Source organism: Schistocerca nitens, chromosome 8, assembly GCF_023898315.1.
Source record: "Schistocerca nitens isolate TAMUIC-IGC-003100 chromosome 8, iqSchNite1.1, whole genome shotgun sequence".
Lineage (NCBI taxonomy): Eukaryota > Metazoa > Arthropoda > Insecta > Orthoptera > Acrididae > Schistocerca > Schistocerca nitens.
In genome coordinates, this window is record NC_064621.1 from 622,832,198 (window position 1) to 622,853,160 (window position 20,963).

General features: G+C 43.5%; 1 protein-coding gene across 1 annotated transcript in view; it reads left to right on the forward strand.

Annotated features, from left to right (window-relative positions):
• Window positions 1-20,963, forward strand: part of LOC126198897 (histone H4 transcription factor) — a 102,626-nt gene that overhangs the window by 48,461 nt on the left and 33,202 nt on the right. Inside the window, exon 5 of the mRNA XM_049935516.1 lies at window positions 16,793-16,945. Within this exon, the coding sequence (XP_049791473.1) occupies window positions 16,793-16,945 (153 nt within the window). The remainder of the gene's footprint in view (window positions 1-16,792; window positions 16,946-20,963) is intronic.

The following is a 20,963-nucleotide window of genomic DNA, read 5'->3' on the forward strand; positions in this document are numbered from 1 at the left end:
ACTCTGTGTGTTAGTTTATGTGTGTAGGTCATGGTGTACCATCTGGTTCTTTTCTGTGTGGTGTTGTCATTGTGTGTGTTTGTTGAGTGTGTTTGTAAGTTTTCAGCTTGTGAGTTCTTTAGTATTGTGGAAATGTTGTGTTTGTTTTTTATTTGTGTTTTTATTTTTTGATTGAGCCTGTGTACCACATGTGTGTCATACACAGGCTCAATCAAAAAATAAAAACACAAATAAAAAACAAACACAACATTTCCACAATACTAAAGAACTCACAAGCTGAAAACTTACAAACACACTCAACAAACACACACAATGACAACACCACACAGAAAAGAACCAGATGGTACACCATGACCTACACACATAAACTAACACACAGAGTTGCAAACATCCTAAAGAGACAGGGCTTCAAAATAGCATATAAGCCTGGGCAAACCCTTCAATCACACCTAAGCCAGCCAGCTACCAAGAGGGACAAATCCCAACTATCAGGGATATATAAACTTGAATGTCAAAGTTGTGATGCAGTATACATAGGTATGACATGCAGGAATTTTGAAACAAGATACAAAGAACATATCAGATGTTGGAAGTATGAAACAAACCATTCCACAATTGCAGAGCATTTAAAACACTACAACCATCATCCTACAAACATGGAACAAGAAATTAAAATAATGAGAATAAGCAACCATGACAAACATCTTATACAAATGCAAGAAAACTTCCACATCCAGAAAGCCATAGCAGAAAACAAACGTGATAAATGAACAAACACACATCAGCACAGGCTCCCTACTACACTTAACAAAGGAAATGATAACATAAAACAAAAAAAACTCTTCCCCACACCATCTGGACACACACACACACACACACACACACACACACACACACACACACACACACACAGCCACCCCTCACTCAAAAAAAAAAAAAAAAAAAAAAAAAGTATAAGCCCTAAATACACACACACACACACACACACACACACACACACACACACACACACACACAGCACAAAAAAAATATATCACACCAAAACACACACACACACACACACACACACACACACACACACACAGGACAAAAACAAAAAATAAATAAATAAATAAAATTAAATTAAATTAATATCACACCAAAAAACACACACTCTCTCTCTCTCACACACACACTCATACACAAATGCATACACGAACAGACCACAGATACTTCAATAGTTACACTCATAAGGTTGGCAATAAGATTCGATCTTTGGCAAAAACATTTGACAGTCGGCAACAGAAACCAAAACATTGCATTAAAACAAGCGTTCAGTGCATAGTGCTGTGGAATGTGGAAAAAACCGCAAATTGGCGTTCATAAGAAGAAGAACAACACCAAAAATGCAACAAGAGCGTAATATGTAAGAAACTGTCCACACAACCTGTAAGTACAGTTCAAAACATTACTACTTAATAGGAAATACCAACCACCAGAGCTGTTTATAACCTATAGGCACAGTGACAAAAATGTAAATAAAATAGCTAATATATGTATATATTCCAGGCCACTGATGATGCCTTACAGAAAATAAAGGCGAAACGCGTATGGCACTAAAATTGTGTTTTATTCAGTTGCTGTCAGACGGTCCATAAGTATAAATTATCAATATACCGTGATGAATTGTGTTCATTCCACTGTCGTGTGACATTTGCATGCAATGGGGAAGGTTCAAAAAATTGGTTGTATCGGTAGTGCACATTCTAAGCCAAGATCACAAAAATCGGCCGGTGGCCATTGTGCGTATCTCCTTGCTCATCATCAGTTGACTCATGAGCAACACCACCCATTCCTGTCCTGTATGATTACCGGTGACTAGAAGAGGTGCCTTTACACTAACATAAGGAAAAGAAAGGAATGGTTGACCCGAAACAAAGCAGCAACTCCCCACACAAAGACCTGCATGTGTCCACAAAAGATACCCCCCCCCCCCCTGGGGGCTTATCACTCTTTGGTGGGTTCGTGCTTGGCTACAAAGGGCCCCCAGCCTTTACAGCACTTTTTCCCTTCTGTGCTGCATGTCTATACTCTTGCTGTTCTTTTTCCCCTCCCTTGGTGAAGATGTCTCGGGTATTATTAAGAATGTTCTGCATTCTGTTGCTGACCTGTGAACAGTCACAACTTTCTTTTTGGCTCCTTTTTCCTTTCTTTGTTTCCCTTCTCCTGTCATTCCTCTGCTTCGGCGTTTGAGGTTCCTCTTTTTTCTTTTTCCTCCCTGTGCACTCCTGAAGGCCGGCTCGTGTGTCTGACGCTTAAAAGATGACTGGGTAGCGCGTAATTTCCAGCCCCGGGTCGATAGGTAGGATTCACGCATACCCCCTGGTACAGGCAAGGCCCAGGGATGGGTGATTGCCTCAGCTGTAGCCTTCCCAGATTGCCCATTGGTCCCTCCATCAGGTGGTCGGGAGGTGTGACCTGAGGTGTGAACAATCACACAAGGCGGGTGTGCCCCCTTGTGTAGGGGGCCGCAGTTGGGAAGGAGCGCGCCATCGGAGATGCTGGCAATCGTGGAGGATTTCCTCACAATGAGTCACTCGTCCTCTCCATCGACATTGACGAAACGTAAGCGTAATGAGGCTACTTATTTGAAGACTCTTCCCACTGCTCTGCGGTTCCTTGTGGTATCATGTACTGAAGATGGTCAGTCCTTCACCACGGTCAGTCCGTTTATTATCCAGAAAGTTGATGCAATTGCTGGCCCTGTGAAATCCTGCTCTTGTTTAAGGAATGACACCTTGCTTTTGGAGACGGCTTCTGATGCTCAAGCACAACTACTTGCTGCCTTGCTTCTCCACGGCTACCCTGTTAGTGTCGAGGCACATAGAACTTTGAATTCTTCTTGTGGTGTAATTTACACCAGGCTATTTGATGGTCAAACCGAGGCTGAAATACAATCTTATGTCTCTGATCAGGGTGTCATTGCCATTCATTGTGTAATAAAAAAGGTCAATTCCTCCTTGGTGCCCACCTGCACTCTTTTCCTCACCTTTGTTAGGGTGGTGCTGCCGTCCAAGATTAAAGCAGGCTACGAAATCATCACAAGCTGGCCGTACATTCCAAAGCCGCTGTTAGCAGTTTCATCGGTTCAGTCACACTTGAACGTCTTGTCGACACCCAGCCAAATGCATAACCTGTGGCAGGGATGCACACGAGGGCGAATGTCCACCTCCTTCTCCCCACTGTATCAACTGCAATGGCGGCCACGCCGCCTTCTGCCGGGATTGTCCCATGTATCTAGATGAGCTGTCTGTTCAAGAGATTTGGGTAAAGGAAAAAGTGCCTTACCCAGTAGCTCACAAGTTACTGGCACTTATAGTTCAGTTCTTGTTACCCCTCCTCCATGAAGAACATGGCTACACAGACATGCGACCTCAAATTTGGCTCTGAGGTTGTGAAGTCGCCCAGTGTCTCAAGGTAGCATCGCCATCCCTCCGTCCAGCTGTGCAACAAACTGTCAAACTCTCGCCTAAAGGGGCGGAGCTACCCACTACACAACCGGCAGGCAGGAAAGGCTAGAAGGAGTACTCCTGAGAACACTTCCCCCGCTCCTCCAGCCAAACACCACCAGAGTCTTCCTCTACCCGGAAGGGCTCGAAGAAGTCTGCTAAAGACAAACAGTCTTCCTCTTCACCAACTCGAAGATCCTGCCCGCGGTGTCACCACGTGGTCGCTTAGCCTGGCCGGCCTCTGTCTCGCAAGTGCGCACCACCAACCATTTTTTGGTGTTGGATTCCATCGACTGACTGCACAAGCATACCGATGCTTATGTTGACCCCATGGAGCAAGATCCTCCTGCTTCTGTGCCCTGTAGTAGCGACTCCCCACCGGCTGTCCCTCAGCGGACACTGAGTTGACACCCCTACATCTCTTCCTCCTCATGACTGTCCTCGAATGGAACGTACATGGCCTTCGGTCCCACAAAGAGGATTTGTGGCTGCTTCTCGCATCGCAGCATCCCCTTGTACTTTGCCTTCAGGAAACGAAATTGTGCCCTCAAGACCACTTTGAACTTCCACATTACTTACCGATTCGTTTTGACCTTCCACCTGAAGTCGGCATCCAATCTCATGGGGGCATCATGCTGCTTACATGGGATGACTTTCATAGTCAACCCATTTTCCTGACTGCCCATCTTCAAGCTGTAGCTGTTCACCTCTTCCTTCCCCACCCGACTTTCTCCCTCTGTACCGTTTATGTACCTCCATCCTTCGATGTCACCAGGGCCAACTTCCTTCAGCTTATTGGGTAGCTACCTCCACCATTTTTGCTACTCAGTGGCTTTAATGCGCATCATCCCCTTTGGAGTTCTTCCAGGGCCAGCCAGAGAGGTGCCCTTAACCAACTTGACCTCTTCTGCCTTTATACTAGTGCACCCACTTTCCTTTCTGACTCCTCGCACACCTATTCCCATTTGGACCTATCCTTTTGTACTTCCCAGCTTGCTCATCGTCTTGAGTGGTCTGTTCTTTTTGATGCCTACTGGAGTGACTATTTCCTGTGTGCTCTCCGTCTGCTGACTCCTACCCGATCCACATGCATGCCCAAATGGCAGCTTACTAAGGCTGACTGGCAGCTTTACTCCTCCCTGGCGGCCTTCACAGAGCAAGATTTCCTCAAATGTGATGACCAGCTGGACTACCTCACAAACATTATCTTTACTGCTGCAGAACATTCCATTCCTCGCACTTCCTCTTTACCACGTCGTGTCCCAATCCCTTTGTGGACTGAGGCGTGCCGTGCAATTTGTGCACAGAGACATGCTCTCTGCATTTTTAACCGCCGCCCTACGCTGGAAAACTGCATTCATTATAAACAGGTGCGTGCAAAGTCTCATTGAGTTCTTCGGGATAGCAAAAGAGCTAGTTGGATTTCGTTCACTAGTTCTTTTAACAGTTACACACCTTCCTCTGTTGTGTGGGCCAACCTTCGACGGCTCCCTGTGACGAAGATCCTTTCCCCAATTTCCAGCCTGATAGTAGGTGCCGCTGTCATAATGGATCCTGTTGCTACCTCCAACACCTTGGGCCGCCATTTTGTGGAAGTTTCGAGCTCTTCCCACTTTCACCCTGCCTTTACCCATAGGAAACGAGTGGAGGAGGCTTGGGCAAAACCATTCTCTTCTCCGAATCGTGAGTGCTACAATGCCACCTCCATTATGAGGAAGCTAGATCGTGCTCTCAGTTCATCGCGGTCCTCCGCCCCAGGACCAGACACTATCCACATTCAGATGTTGCAGCACCTCTCTTGCGGGCAAGCACTTTCTGCTTAACACATACAACTGCATCTGGGCTGAGGGCACATTTTCTGGACCTTGGCATGAAGCCACAGTCATACCCATACCTAAGCCCGGTAAGGACAAAAACCTTCCTTCTAGCTACTGCCCCATCTCTCTTACCAGCTGCGTTTCCAAGGTGATGGAATGTATGATTCATGCCCAGCTGGTGTGGTGGCTCGACTCTCGCCATTTACTCGTGAATGCGCAGTGTGGATTTTGAGCGCGGCATTCTGCAGTTGACCATCTCGTTATTTTGTCCGCCCGTGTCATGAATGGTTTTTTGTAGCAATCCCAGATTGCGGCCATCTTTATGATTTGGAGAACGCCTTCGACACCTGACGGAGAACTGGTATCCTCCATACTCTTTACACGTGGGGCTTCTGCCCAGTTTTCTTTGGGCACTTTCACAAGACCAAGTTTTCAAGGTGCGTGTGGGTTCTGCCTTGTCAGGCACCTTTATTCAGGAAAATGGTGTGCCTCAGGGTTCCATCCTGAACGTCATCCTCTTCGCTGTCGCCATGAAACCTATCGTGGCCTGTCTCCCGCTGGGTGTCTCCGGCTCCCTTTTTGTCAACGATTTTGCCATCTATTGCAGTTCACCGTGGACCTGTCTCACTGAGCGGTGTCATCAGCGCTGTCTTGATTGTCTTCACTCCTGGAGCATCACCAATGGCTTTCGCGTTTCCACTGACAAAACCATCTGTATGAATTTCTGGCGGCGCAAATGGTTTCTCCCACCATCTCTACATCTTGGGCCTGTTGCCCTTCCGTTCGTTGGCACTACGAAATTCCTGGGGCTCATGCTCAATAGGATACTCCCTTGGTCCTCCCGTGTCTCTTATCTGGCAGCCCCCTGTACACAGTCCCTCAATGTCCTGTGTGCCCTCAATGGTACCCTCCTCTATTTGTACCGGTCCCTTGTCCGTTTGAAACTTGATTACGGGTGCTTTGTTTATGCATCTGCATGCCCATCCCTCGTACGCCGTCTCAACACTCCCCGTCATTGTGGCATCTGTTTGGCGACGGGCGCCTTTTACACCAGCCTGGTTGAGAGCCTGTATGCCGAAGCTGCTATACTACCACTGTTCTACTGCTGTAACTTTCTCCTCAGCAGGTATGCATGCCGTTTGTCTGCCATGCGTGGCCACCCTTCCTATGCCTCTTTCTTTGATGATTCCTTCGATCGTCGGTATGGGGCTCGTCCCTCTTCTCTGTTACCTCCTGGAGTCCGCTTTCGCCACTTACTACGGCGGCTTAACTTCACACTGCCCGCAACTTTCCCCGTGGGTATGAACCCTTCACCACCTTGGCTTCGTGAAGTGGCCCATGTTAACCTTGGCCTTCATTCGCTTCCTAAGGACACTACTCCAACCTCAGTCTATCGCCTTCAGTTTCACGACCTTCGCATGGAATTTAGTGATAGTACCTTTGTATTCACAGATGGTTCTCGGACTGACCGTGGGGTTGGGTGTGCATTCGTCATTGTTACCCGTGTCTTTCGATATTGGCTTCCGGCCCACTCCTCAGTATTTACAGCAGAGCTTTTCTCCTCATACCAGGCCACGGATTACATCCAGCGACACAGCCTTCCCAATTGTGTCCTCTGCTCAGACTCACTCAGTGCCCTCCAAAGTCTCTGTGCGCTGTACACTGCTCATCCCTTAGTTCAGTGGGTACAGGAAAACTGTCACTTGCTCACTCTTGGTGGAGCCAATGTCATGTTTCTGTGCGTTGCCGTTCATGTCGGTCTGCCAGGAAATGTGGCTGCTGCCAAGGCTGCTGTCCTCTTACCTCAGCCCGCAAGTACCTCTATTCCCTCCAATCATCTCTGCTGGGTTTGCCATCTGATTTATCAACTGTCCTCTGCATTTTACTTTTTATCCGCCGAAGCAATATGGTGAAGGCCATTTAATTTTGAGTTTTGGATCTCCATTTTTGTATGGTGTGTTTTTTAGTACTTTTTCCATGTGCCTTGTTTAGATGTCTTCTATTCTTTCCATTGGGACTGACATATAGTCGTTTCCCTTGTCTCTGTGTTTGCTTTCTATAGTTTTGACTTGGGCGCTTACGACCTCAATTGTTTTTTGTGCCCTAAAACAAAACAAACAACAAAAAAACAATAAAAGCTGTTGTTACACATCTGGTGGAACAGTGAAGGTGTTGTGTGCTACAAAGTGATTCCCTTAGGTGTAACCATCACTGTTGACATTTATTGCCATCAACTGAGATGTCTTGCAGATGCAATCCAAGAACAATGACCAGGAAGATTGCATGAAGTGAAGATACTCCATGACAATGCCCGCCCGCATTCTGTTTGACTAACAAACACTATACAGGAGTTGGGTTGGGAAGTCACTCCACACCTATCTTATTCACCTGATCTTTTGCTCCCAGATTTTCACCTTTTCCACACACTATCGAAGAACTTCCAAGTAACTTCTATTCTGGATGGAAATGCATTCCGAACATGGCTTGACAAGTTCTTTGCCTCAAAACCACAATATTTCTACAGTTGCAGAATCAAAAAGTTACCCTAGCATTGGCAGACAGTTGTAAATAATGAAGGAGAATATATTACCGATGACTAAAGCTCTGTTATGAGTACCAGTTGTGTTTATTAAACTTAAGGAAAAATGCTGTGAACTCCTGAACCAACCTGATACCTAAATAAACAACCTACAACTTTTGTTTCCCTCTTCCGAACACCAGTCACTATGATCAGTTTATCTGTAAGAACTTTTACGTTAGGTTTCTCAGTGTCCAGTTGGTTTCAGTGAATTGTCTCCACAGCCATATTTTTCAATATTAAGCATTTCTGGCGTGTATGAGGTGTGATTGGAAAGTTTTAAGAATGGCCTTGTAATTGTACAATGTTGGTACTTGCATGCTACTGTGATCAGGGTGTATATGACCCAGGAGATTTCAGAAAAACCTGGGAATTTTTTCATCCGGGAGAAAACTGGCGAATTTTTTAGAATCCCGAGAAGTTTTCATTGTTTTAGTTTTCAGTTAATTTTTTTTTTATTTTTTTTTTTATTTTTATTTTGAGTGGTAAGAACCAATACTCCAACAAAGTATATTACTGTATCCCGCTTCTGAAGAATAGTACTGCAGCAACAAAACATGAACGAGAGAGAAAAAAGAAAATAAAACTTAAGTTGCAAAGGAATCGCGCTATATACAACAACTAAACACAGTGCTCATACAAGTGTCTGCCAACAGCAAAATGTGTCAAAGGCTTTAGGAAGACTATGCAATGCTTCCTAACAACAAATTGCCTCCTTTGACCGTGACATGACAGCTGTTTACATTAGCAGTTGTGGGTGGGATCTTGTGCAGTTGAGTTGCGTGTGCGTAGTACCTTCTCCCGTTTCTGGCTACAGATGTGTGACTGGGTGTCATTATCTAATATTGCCCCGGTTCGGAAATATCGTAGATACGGGGCTGATGCACAGAGCAGTCTGAGTTGTAGTGGGGAGGTGGGTCGTCTCCACATGACCTGTGTTCATGTTCAGTGATTTTGTTGTTTCCTCTTCATTTATTGCTCTCACATTAAATGAAAACAAAACAGATTTTTGTGGCCAGGAGCAATCAAATGAATTAAAATACGTTCGCATAATTATGGAAAGCTAAAATATGTTGTTAGTTTCACGTTTTATTTCCACCTTTCTGACAGTCAGGCGTTAATTGCCTTGCATAACAGTGAAGTTACTTTTGTTGGTTTGCTAAAGAGATTTGGCTTTTATTAATCTTTTCCACCGAATAAGTCAATTTATTCGAAACGAAGTGTTTAATTTCACAATGTTGGCTAGTTTCAACTGTTCACAGCATTTCAAGTGCACGTTTTCCATCTTCTACCTCGTATGGCATTATGCCATAATAAAGAACCAAACATGAGATAATACAGTACTGGTACTCAAGAAAATTTACATCTGAATCTAGACATATGAATGTGCACTTTAAGCTGAATTATGCATTTAGAATCTTTCATGAAATTCCGTGCTCTTGAAGTATCCTCTGATGTCTTGTTTCTTTTATGACCTAATGCAAGATCTTTGAATCTTTTACATGTACAAACAAACGGGCTTCCTGCGTCATCGTAGCTGCGCAAGCGCAGTGATGCCTTTTATCTGATGCTCTCTGGCAACTGCTGAAACGAACCGATTTCTAACAGGTCACGGAAAAATATTGCAAATGGTGGTTTGAAAAGCGTTACTTTCAGAGTAAATTTCCTTTTGTGCAAGATAAACTACGTGCGAGAATGTACGGTGAATTTCTTAAATCATAGAGTGTTTTGACTCTCCTTTTCAAATCAGCTCTGAGGACAACCATCTACAAGAATTTCGAGCCCAGAAGATCAGACATTTATGTCGTTTTTAAAAATTATACTGGCACATTTGTGTGATATATCTTAAAGTGTAACACACGCAAAAATGATCAACATTATGTGTGAAAGCTTAGCTTCTCTTGCAGCTTATTGACCTTAGAGACCATGCGAATGGATGTGTGTGTGTGTGTGTGTGTGTGTGTGTGTGTGTGTGTGTGTGTGTGTGCGCGAGTGTATACCTGTCCTTTTTTCCCCCTAAGGTAAGTCTTTCCACTCCCGGGATTGGAATGACTCCTTACCCTCTCCCTTAAAACCCACACCCTTTCGTCCTTCCCTCTCCTTCCCTCTTTCCTGATGAAGCAACCGTGGGTTGCTGAATTTTGTGTGTGTTTGTGTTTGTTTGTTTGTCTATCAACATACCAACATAGAAAGAAACATTCCACATGGGAAAAATATATTAAAAACAGAGATTCCATGACTTACCAAACGGGAAAGCGCTGGTAGATAGGCACAATAAAAAACACACAAAATTTCGAGCTTTCGCAATCCCCGGTTGCTTTGTCAGGAAAGAGGGAAGGAGAGGGAAAGATGAAAGGATGTGGGTTTTAAGGGAGAGGGTAAGGAGTCATCCCAATCCCAGGAGTGGAAAGACTTACCTTAGGGGGAAAAAAGGACAGGTATACACACGCGCGCACACACACATATCCATCCGCACATACACAGACACAAGCAGACATTTGTAAAGGCAAAGAGTGCTTGTGTCTGCGTATGTGTGTCTGTATGTGCAGATGGATATGTGTGTGTGTGTGTGTGTGTGTGTGTGTGTGTGTGTGTGCGCGAGTGTATACCTGTCCTTTTTCCCCCAAGGTAAGTCTTTCGGCTCCCGGGATTGGAATGACTCCTTACCCTCTCCCTTAAAACCCACATCCCTTCATCTTTCCCTCTCCTTCCCTCTTTCCTGACGAAGCAACCGTTGGTTGCGAAAGCTAGAATTTTGTGTGTATGTTTGTGTTTGTTTGTGTGTCTGTCGACCTGCCAGCACTTTCATTTGGTAAGTCACATCATCTTTGTTTTTAGATATATTTTTCCTACGTGGAGTGTTTCCCTCTATTATAATCATATCGTTAATTTGAACCCAACAATTACGTTTGTTATTGTCGCTGTTGCATTTCGAAATCTTTCCTGTCGTCTTATTTTCTCTTTCTTTTTTTACCAGTAGTCTCACTTTGTATTCAACTTCCCCTTTTTACCGTAATCTACTACAATTTTATCCCGCCTATATATACTCAATAATACGTAACCCACTTCCAAACCATAACCAAAAAAAAAAATATTTTCCGCTTTCAGCACTACCGCTGCTATAAAATCCACCGTTTCTAGTTCAAAAACAGTTGCTTTCACATATTAAACAACCATTTCGGCTAGTTCTAATAACTTTCGCTTTATTTCCACTTCCGTTTTTCGCACATCACTGATCATTTTTAGCCACTCCCCACAGGTTTTAACGTCATTATTTCTTCGTCAGACAATTGTTAGCCCCATTTTCGTAATCTTTCACCACAACACCACTCCTTTTAATACATTTACACGTAGTTTTTTTGAAAATTTCCCCGAATTTCTCCGTCCTTTAACGTGTTTTAGCGGCGACACAACCACGTAACCTTTATGCACATCGTTGTCTACCAATCCATGTTCACCACAGGATCAACTTAACCAACACTTTTTCGCCTTTTTTCATACCAGATCTCCAGTTGCTTTCTAGTTCACCTTTATCTCTCCCCATATATTTTTATTTTTCATTTTCATTTCAACCTCATGTTACACTTTCCACCTTCTAATACCATGTCACCCTCACAACACCCCCACAACGACCCCATTAAGTTTTATTTACATTCCCTCCGCAAACGTGCTCTCGCCCTAGCCAGATTAAGCTCCCATATTTTATTTTCTCAGGCTTGTCTGACATTTGGCATTACCCCCAAAGGCCTCACACTTAAAGTTCCCGTCTCTGGCTGCAACCCTTCTTTCCATCAGTCCCTATACCAGTTCCAAACTGAACAATCCATTGCCCTCACCCACCTAATCCTTCACCTACACATCAACTCAGCCAACGAACACACACATCAACTCCTATCCTTTCCTCTCCCACATCCACACCGGCTGTTCAGAGCATCCTCCTACAGGCCAACCGCAAATTAGAACAGCATGCCACCATCCACCTCAAAAAACTATCCAATCTCCTGGTTTCCCACCTCCGGAAAGGCAACTCACTCACCCTTCACAACCTTTCCAGCAAACCTCAACCTCCTCTCATTGCACACAAACCCAGTCTCTCCCATCTACTCAATCTCCCACTTCCAGCTCCAACTCCCTCCAAAACCTCAAAATTCCAGTCAACGCAATCTGGAACCACAACACCCTAATTCAGTAGTTAACCTTTCCTCCAAACCTCTCTCCCAATCCGAAACCTCTGTCCTATCCAAAGGCCTCACCTTCAGCCCCACTCCCAGATTCAACCAAACAGCCCTCGTCAAAGATTTACTGTCCTACACTCGTACTCTCTGCTGGAAGTATCACTTTGCCACAAAGAAAAATGATCCTAATCCTACTCCTAATGATCCAACTCCCCAAGACACTATCCAAATTGAACCCTGCCTGGAACAGTTCCGTCCTCCGTCACAGTGGGACCCACCTCCTCTTCCTCAAAATCACCCTCTCCAAACCTTCCAGGAACTTCTGACTTCCAGCCTTGCCTCTCAATCCTTCTTGTAAAACGTTAATCCTACTCCCAACATCACCACTCTGAAGCCCAAGCTATCCGTGATCTGAAGGCTGACCGATCCATCGTCATTCTTCCGGTGGACAAGGGTTCCACGACCGTGGTACTTGATCGTCGGGAGTATGTGGCTGAGGGACTGCGTCAGCTTTCAGACAACACCACATACAAAGTTTACCAAGGTAATCCCATTCCTGTTGTCCAGGCGGAGCTTCAAGGAATCCTCAGAACCTTAGGCCCCCTACAAAACCTTTCACCTGACTCCATCAACCTCCTGACCCCACCGACACCCTGCACCCCTACCTTCTACCTTCTTCCCAAAATTCATAAACCCAACCATCCCGGCCGCCCCATTGTAGCTGGTTACCAAGCCCCCACAGAGCGTATCTCTGCCTACGTAGATCAACACCTTCAACCCATTACATGCAGTCTCCCATCCTTCATCAAAGACACCAACCACTTTCTCGAATGCCTGGAATCCTTACCCAATCTGTTACCCCCGGAAACCATGCTTGTAACCATTGATGCCACTTCGTTATACACAAATATTCCGCACGTCCAGGGCCTCGCTGCGATGGAGCACTTCCTTTCACGCCGATCACCTGCCACCCTACCTAAAACCTCTTTCCTCATTACCTTAGCCAGCTTCATCCTGACCCACAACTTCTTCACTTTTGAAGGCCAGACATACCAACAATTAAAGGGAACAGCCATGGGTACCAGGATGGCCCCCTCATACGCCAACCTATTCATGGGTCGCTTAGAGGAAGCCTTCTTGGTTACCCAGGCCTGCAAACCCAAAGTTTGGTACAGATTTATTGATGACATCTTCATGATCTGGACTCACAGTGAAGAAGAACTCCAGAATTTCCTCTCCAACCTCAACTCCTTTCGTTCCATCAGATTCACCTGGTCCTACTCCAAATCCCATGCCACTTTCCTTGACGTTGACCTCCATCTGGCCAATGGCCAGCTTCACACGTCCGTCCACATCAAACCCACCAACAAGCAACAGTACCTCCATTATGACAGCTGCCACCCATTCCACATCAAACGGTCCCTTCCCTACAGCCTAGGTCTTCGTGGCAAACGAATCTGCTCCAGTCCGGAATCCCTGAACCATTACACCAACCACCTGACAACAGCTTTCGCATCACGCAGCTACCCTCCCGACCTGGTACAGAAGCAAATAACCAGAGCCACTTCCTCATCCCCTCAAACCCAGAACCTCCCACAGAAGAACCACAAAAGTGCCCCACTTGTGACAGGATACTTTCCGGGACTGGACCAGACTCTGAATGTGGCTCTCCAGCAGGGATACGACTTCCTCAAATCCTGCCCTGAAATGAGATCCATCCTTCATGAAATCCTCCCCACTCCACCAAGAGTGTCTTTCCGCCGTCCACCTAACCTTCGTAACCTGTTAGTTCATCCCTATGAAATCCCCAAACCACTTTCCCTACCCTCTGGCTCCTACCCTTGTAACCGTCCCCGCTGTAAAACCTGTCCCATGCACCCTCCCACCACCACGTACTCCAGTCCTGCAACCGGGAAGGTGTACACGATCAAAGGCAGAGCCACGTGTGAAAGCACCCACGTGATTTACCAACTGACCTGCCTACACTGTGAAGCTTTCTATGTGGGAATGACCAGCAACAAACTGTCCATTCGCATGAATGGACACAGGCAGACAGTGTTTGTTGGTAATGAGGATCACCCTGTGGCTAAACATGCCTTGGTGCACGGCCAGCACATCTTGGCACAGTGTTACACCGTCCGGGTTATCTGGATACTTCCCACTAACACCAACCTATCCGAACTCTGGAGATGGGAACTTGCTCTTCAATATATCCTCTCTTCCCGTTACCCACCAGGCCTCAATCTCCGCTAATTTCAAGTTGCCGCCACTCATACCTCACCTGTCATTCAACAACATCTTTGCCTCTGCACTTCTGCCTCGACTGACATCTCTGCCCAAACTCTTTGTCTCTAAATATGTCTGCTTGTGTCTGTGTGTGTGTGTGTGTGTGTGTGTGTGTGTGTGTGTGTGTGTGTGTGCGCGCGAGTGTATACCCGACCTTTTTTCCCCCTAATGTAAGTCTTTCCGCTCCCGGGATTGGAATGACTCCTTACCCTCTCCCTTAAAACCCACATCCTTTCGTCTTTCCCTCTCCTTCCCTCTTTCCTGACGAGGCAACCGTTGGTTGCAGAAGCTAGAATTTTGTGTGTATGTTTGTATTTGTTTGTGTGTCTATCGACCTGCCAGCGCTTTCGTTTGGTAAGTCACATCATCTTTGGTTTTAGATATATTTTTCCCACGTGGAATGTTTCCCTCTATTATATATATAACAGAGATGATGTGACTTACCAAACGAAAGTGCTGGCAGGTGGATAGACACACAAACATACACACAAAATTCAAGCTTTCGCAACCAACGGTTGCTTCATCAGGAAAGAGGGAAGGAGCGGGAAAGACGAAAGGATGTGGGTTTTAAGGGAGAGGGTAAGGAGTCATTCCAATCCCGGGAGCGGAAAGACTTAACTTAGGGGGAAAAAAGGACAGGTATACACTCGCTCACAGACACATATCCATCCGCACATACAGAGACACAAGCAGACATTACTTCCGCCTCGACTGACATCTCTGCCCTAACTCTTTGCCTTTACAAATGTCTGCTTGTGTCTGTGTATGTGCGGATGGATGTGTGTGTGTGTGTGTGTGTGTGTGTGTGTGTGTGTTTTCGTGTTTTCCTCCCTCCCTCCCCCTCCTGAGTTTAGTTTTCTAAAGTGCTGGGAAATTCTACATCGAAGTATAAAACCATAAACAGTCAAAGGATTGAAAAGTTTTACAGTGCCAAGGAAAAGCACACTGTCACTTAACATGGAAAAGGTGTATTTTCACCTGGGAGAAAGTGTATTTTCAACCAGGAAATCGGGGATTTCCCCCCCCCCCCTTCCCCTCCCTTGTCCATGTATACACGCTGTGCGATGCATCTCCTTCAAAATAAGTCTCCTTCTGACTGAACACACAGGCTCCAATGGTGTTTCCATTTTTGAAAACATTCCGGGAAATTTTTTTCCTGTAGTGGGTTAAGGACACTCTATGTATTTGCCTGGATGTCTTCAATCGAGTCAAATCGCTTTCCTTTCAGTGAAAATTTCAGTTTAGGAAACAGGTAGCAGTCCACAGGGGCCAAATCAGGGGAATATGGCAGTTGTGGAAGCACAGAAATTTTGAATTTGGTCAAAAATTTAACGATGGAGAAGATACAACGAGCAGGAGCATTGCCATGGTGTAGCACCCAACTCCTGTTTTTCCACAATGCAGGCCTTTTCTTCAGCACCTTTTCGCACAAATGCTCAATGACACATTTGTAGTATTCCTGGTTAATTTTCTGTACTCCAGGGGTAAATTCATGAGTCACAATATCGGTAGAATTGAAAAAAAAATCACCAACGTTGTCTTCACCTTCAACCAACTTTGCCGTGCTTTTTTCGTTTGTGGTGAACCTGGAGTCTTCCACTGCGAAGACTGCACTTTGGTTCCAGGATCATATCCATATACCCATGACTCGTCACCTGTAATTAATTACCCTATTCAACAAATCTGGGTCATTTTTAGTCGGATTAATCAGTTCGTGGCACACTTCAAGTCGGTATTGTCTCTGGTCACTTGACAATGCTTTTGGAATGAATTTTGCGAACACTCGACGCATATTCAGATCTTCAGTTAAAATTAACTGAACTGCATAGAAACTTAAATTAATTTCATCAGCCATCTCCGTAATTGTAAGTCTGCGATCAGAGCGCACTAAGTTGCGAACTTTAACAACGTTTTCATTCGTTTTCGAGATGGAAGGACAGCCGGACCTTGGTTCATCTTCAGACGATTCGCGGCCATTTTTAAATCTGTTGAACCAGACAAAAACATTTAACTGGCTCATACAATTATCTCCAAAAGCTGTTTTTAATAGTTCGGAAGTCTCATAAGCTGATTTCACACTTTTAAAACAAACTTTCACTTGCTCCAGTTTTACATCCATTTTCACCATAACAGACCCACACTCAACCAGCAGCCCCAATGAACTGAATAAAGGAAACAGTTTCCTGTCAAAGGGCGCTCAAGGAGACGGCAGTGGCTCAGTCTCCACCCTCCGTGTACCTGCCTGCCAAACCAGTAAGCAATAGCAGATCCATTCTTAAAACTTTCCAGTCACACCTTGTATTCAACAGCATCTGCTATTCTTTTTAATTATAATACCTAAATAACAGCAGTTATATACATGTTATACTTTAAATCTGACATTTTGATGACGGAAAAAAAAGGAGACACTGTAACTTGACTTGATGAAAATCTTTTCAATATTTGCAGGTTGTACTGGAGTTTTCGTATCAGTATACAAACTTTCAGATCATGTCAGGACCCATACGCAAGAAAAGATAGTTGGATGCCCTACATGTGGAGCAACATATGCATCGAGAACAAAATTTTTAGACCATTGTAAACGTCAGGTTACTGTGCAAGGTAAGTTACAATGTTGTGAGGTTAGCATTAGCCTATATCGTTGGTTGCCTGTAGCTTTCTCTTACTGACATTATGTTTTGCTATTATGGACTGATCTTGTCATTTCTCTTGGTATACTTTAATATATCAAAGGTTTCTGGGATATTACAGCACTGTAATTTCATGCAGTGTGTTCACAAATTGTGAGTGTGATTATATATCAGCTACCTCACCTGCACCGTTTATGAGAACACGTGTAAATTTATTCTGAACTGGGACTTGAACCCATACTTCCCACTTATCGTGTGTGGTTGCCTTAACCTCCCCTCCCCACCACTTTGCTACCCTTAACAGGTATGTGAGTGAGACAGCTATATGATGAAGGTTGTAGACATGGGAAACTCTGGAAAATGTGTCTGCAACATACTGCGACTACTTCTAAGAGGAGAATATTGCAGCATAGTGTTTATTTTCAACTTTTTATTTTCCTACGAAAGTGGTAACTTCACTATTTAATTTAATGAGTGCATTAGATAGTGCTAATGCAGTGAGGAGAACTACAAAAAGCTTTATATACAGGCATTCAACAATAGGTTGCGGTGTTTACAAATTTATACACATTTCAATTTTAGAATATGTAATATATCTGAAACTAGGGTTCGTGATACAGTAGAAGACATGGAGTTGAATGGTGGTGAGACTTTGTCAGTTTCATAATAGAAAAGAAAACGTATGCACACACATGTTGAACCAAACATAAAAATAACTTTATTGGTTTTTCTGTAGAGTCAAGAATATTGCTCTGGGACTAATATTTTAGTAAAGCTTTGTAAATTCATGGATTGGAAAAACAGATCATTGAGCTGGGTGCTATGCTTACATCTATCAGGTTAAGTTGAAGGTAATGAGAAGGTACATAGGCAGCTGAAAGCAAGAAAAGTCTGATAAATAGGTTGAAATCAGTCTTCATGGCCGAGTGCACCAATCTCGATTAACAGTTAACCGCGGTTAAGTCGATATATAATCCTGTTCAGCGCAATATTCTGGTGCACCAACATCGATCGAAGATAAACGAGGGAATCGACCGCGGTTATATTTAACCGGGGCTCTTTCCCGGTTTTCTCGACATAACCGCAGTTTTAGAACCATACACTATTAAGATGGCGGTGCGTTTTGGTGTTATGGATGGCACTGAGGAAGATTTGTTATACCTTGACCATTTAAATCGTGACCGAAATCGTGTTGGAGTAATTGTGGAAAGGGGAAACCCTTTTGAAGATTATGGTGGCAGGGAGTTTGAAGAGAGATTTTGTCTGTCAAAAGAAACAGTGTGATGGTTATTAAATCAAATTAATGATAGGTTAGAATTTCCTACTGATCGGAATAACCCTGTTTCTCCGATAGACTTTTGATTACTTTAAGGGCATATGCAACAGGTGTATTCAACATTCTTATTGGGGACAACAGTAATGTACATCGTACAACAGCACAACGAATCATCAGTGATTTATCAGACATCATAGCATCACTGTCTCCTTGCTTTATAAAATTTCCTACAAGAGAAGAAGTGTGCTCTGTGATGTATGGTTTCAGTCAATTGGACCGATTTCCTGGCGTTCTTGGTAACTTGGTTTGTACCCATATAAGGACATTAATGCAGAACTTTTCCGCAACAGGAAATCATATTTTTCCTTTAACTGACAAACCATTAGTGATCACAATTTGTTAATAAGAGATATTGTCGCCCGATGGCCGGGCTCTGTGCACGGCAGTACCATATTTCTCAACTGCGCTCGCAGAGCTCAATTTGAAAACGGAGAAATACCACAAGGTCACTTATTGGGAGATAGTGGTTCTGCATGTAGATCCTACATGTTAACTCCACTTTTAAATCTGCAAAATGAAGCAGAGCATCGATATAACAGGTCTCATATTAAGACTAGAAACACTGTTGAGAGAAAATATGGTATGTGGAAGAGAAGATTTCCCATATTATCTGTAGCAATAAGATGTAATCCACAGAAAGCAATGTCCATAATTGTGGGTACGGCTGTCTTGCATAATATTGCGAGGAGTACAAGCAGTGAAGAACCACCAGAAGATCCTGAAATTTCTCGACTTTTAAATCAGTTACATGATGAGAGAGGCCCCAACATTGAAGACAACGAACCAGTGCTACCTGGAAGAGCAGTTCGCCGTGCTATAATTAATGAACATTTCCGATAATCTAACATAAATTCAGACATTGTTCGTAATGAAAAATTATGATTATAGTTATGGGGATTTCACCGTATTTTCAATTTTTCAGATTATTTCAGCGTGTAATATATTTTGTTTCTGCTGTCTAGCGAACATAAAAGTACTCACTGAACTGGGTGTGTGATGTGAAATTTGAGGTGTTGGTGTGCCAGGGACAGGAGGTGCTGCCTACAGGCAATTACCCAGCTGCTGCTTTTCTGACATGTTTTTTTAGTGTGGAGCTGTTGATAATTCATTATTAAAGATATATTTCTTGCATCACGTTGGTTGTGAAAGCAATGCAGTACTCTGTTATTTATATACATGTTCAGTTTCTGGGTATGTACTTAAATTTGAGAACAAATGACTCCATTACATTTAGAGAGTAAAAGCGAGTGGAATAAAATATAATGGATATTTCTGTATTATGTTCACTATAGATCCTAAACATCTCTTAAATTTTCTACTGTAACAACAAATATGTGAATGTCCAGCAGTTTTGCAATATTAAAAGAGCACATTCTTTATTATTAGGACCTTTCAGTTTAGAGATTATTTTATTGCACTTCTGCTCAGTATTAATGCAGTCTTATCACCTAGATTAGCTTAAACTTGTGAATATGCAGTAAACACATAGGCACAAAATAAATAATTGTTTGTGTAATAACCTAAAATGTCAGTTTGAGGTTGATTATTTGTTAAATTGTTTCCATATTAATCACTACTCTTTGTTTGCAATATGATTTTCTTCAAACATAAGTGCGTGTGGCTATAAGGTTGTGCAAAGAATTGAATTACATTGTTAATTCTAGTCAGTCATGCGTGTAGCAGCACTTTACACAATATTATGTACAACTGTATGGTATTAAAAAAAATACATGAAATTGAAGACAAATTTGTGTTTAAAAATTGTCGCCAAAAACAAGTTCTCATTGCTACAAAAGGCAATGGAATTTTGTCAGCAATGTCTAATACTTTGGGGATCAGTGCAGGAGCAATAATTAGTTAAGGAGTGTGCTACTTCGGAAGATATGAAAGCAGAACCGTAATGCTGTGGGTTGACGGTACGAAGTGTCAGATTTTGTTATTGCTGAGGAAAACTGCCTCCCTCACTCTGTCACTGATATTGATGCAGTTTTTTCACATATTTAATGCTCACCTGTACGGAAGGGAATTCCTTATCATTCCATAGTGCCACTGAAAAATGCCTCACTACAAATACAGTTGTGGCAGAAGTTATGGGTTGCCATCATAAACATTAGCAGGTGCAGAGTATTGCTAAGAAAGCCACACATGCTATGATTACTATAGCAGAAAACAGTGACCCATCATAGGAATGCATTTCTGAAAATATCTTGCTACAAATTTTGTTGTGATAAAAGTTATGGGCTGACATTATAAACATTAACAGGTGCAGAGTATTGCTAGAAAAGCTACACAATGCTAATCTCACTACTGTCCATATTAGCAATGTATTACTCAATAATGCCTCTCTACAAATACTGTTATTATAAATGTTACAGGTTTCCACCACACACATTACCAAGTGGTGTGGCTAGGAAAGCCACATATGCTATGCTTACTTTTGCAGAAAAGAGAACCCACCACAGCAATGTATTTCTCAAAATGCCTCACTTCAAATTGTATTGTCGTAAAAGATATAGGTTCCCATTGTAAACATTACCAGGTGCAGAGTATTGCACGGAAAATGGCACGCACAAAGCTATGATTTGGAGCACTTTCCCTCATAATTTAATATGTTAGGATATTTCTGGTATAAATAATGCAAAACATGATAACA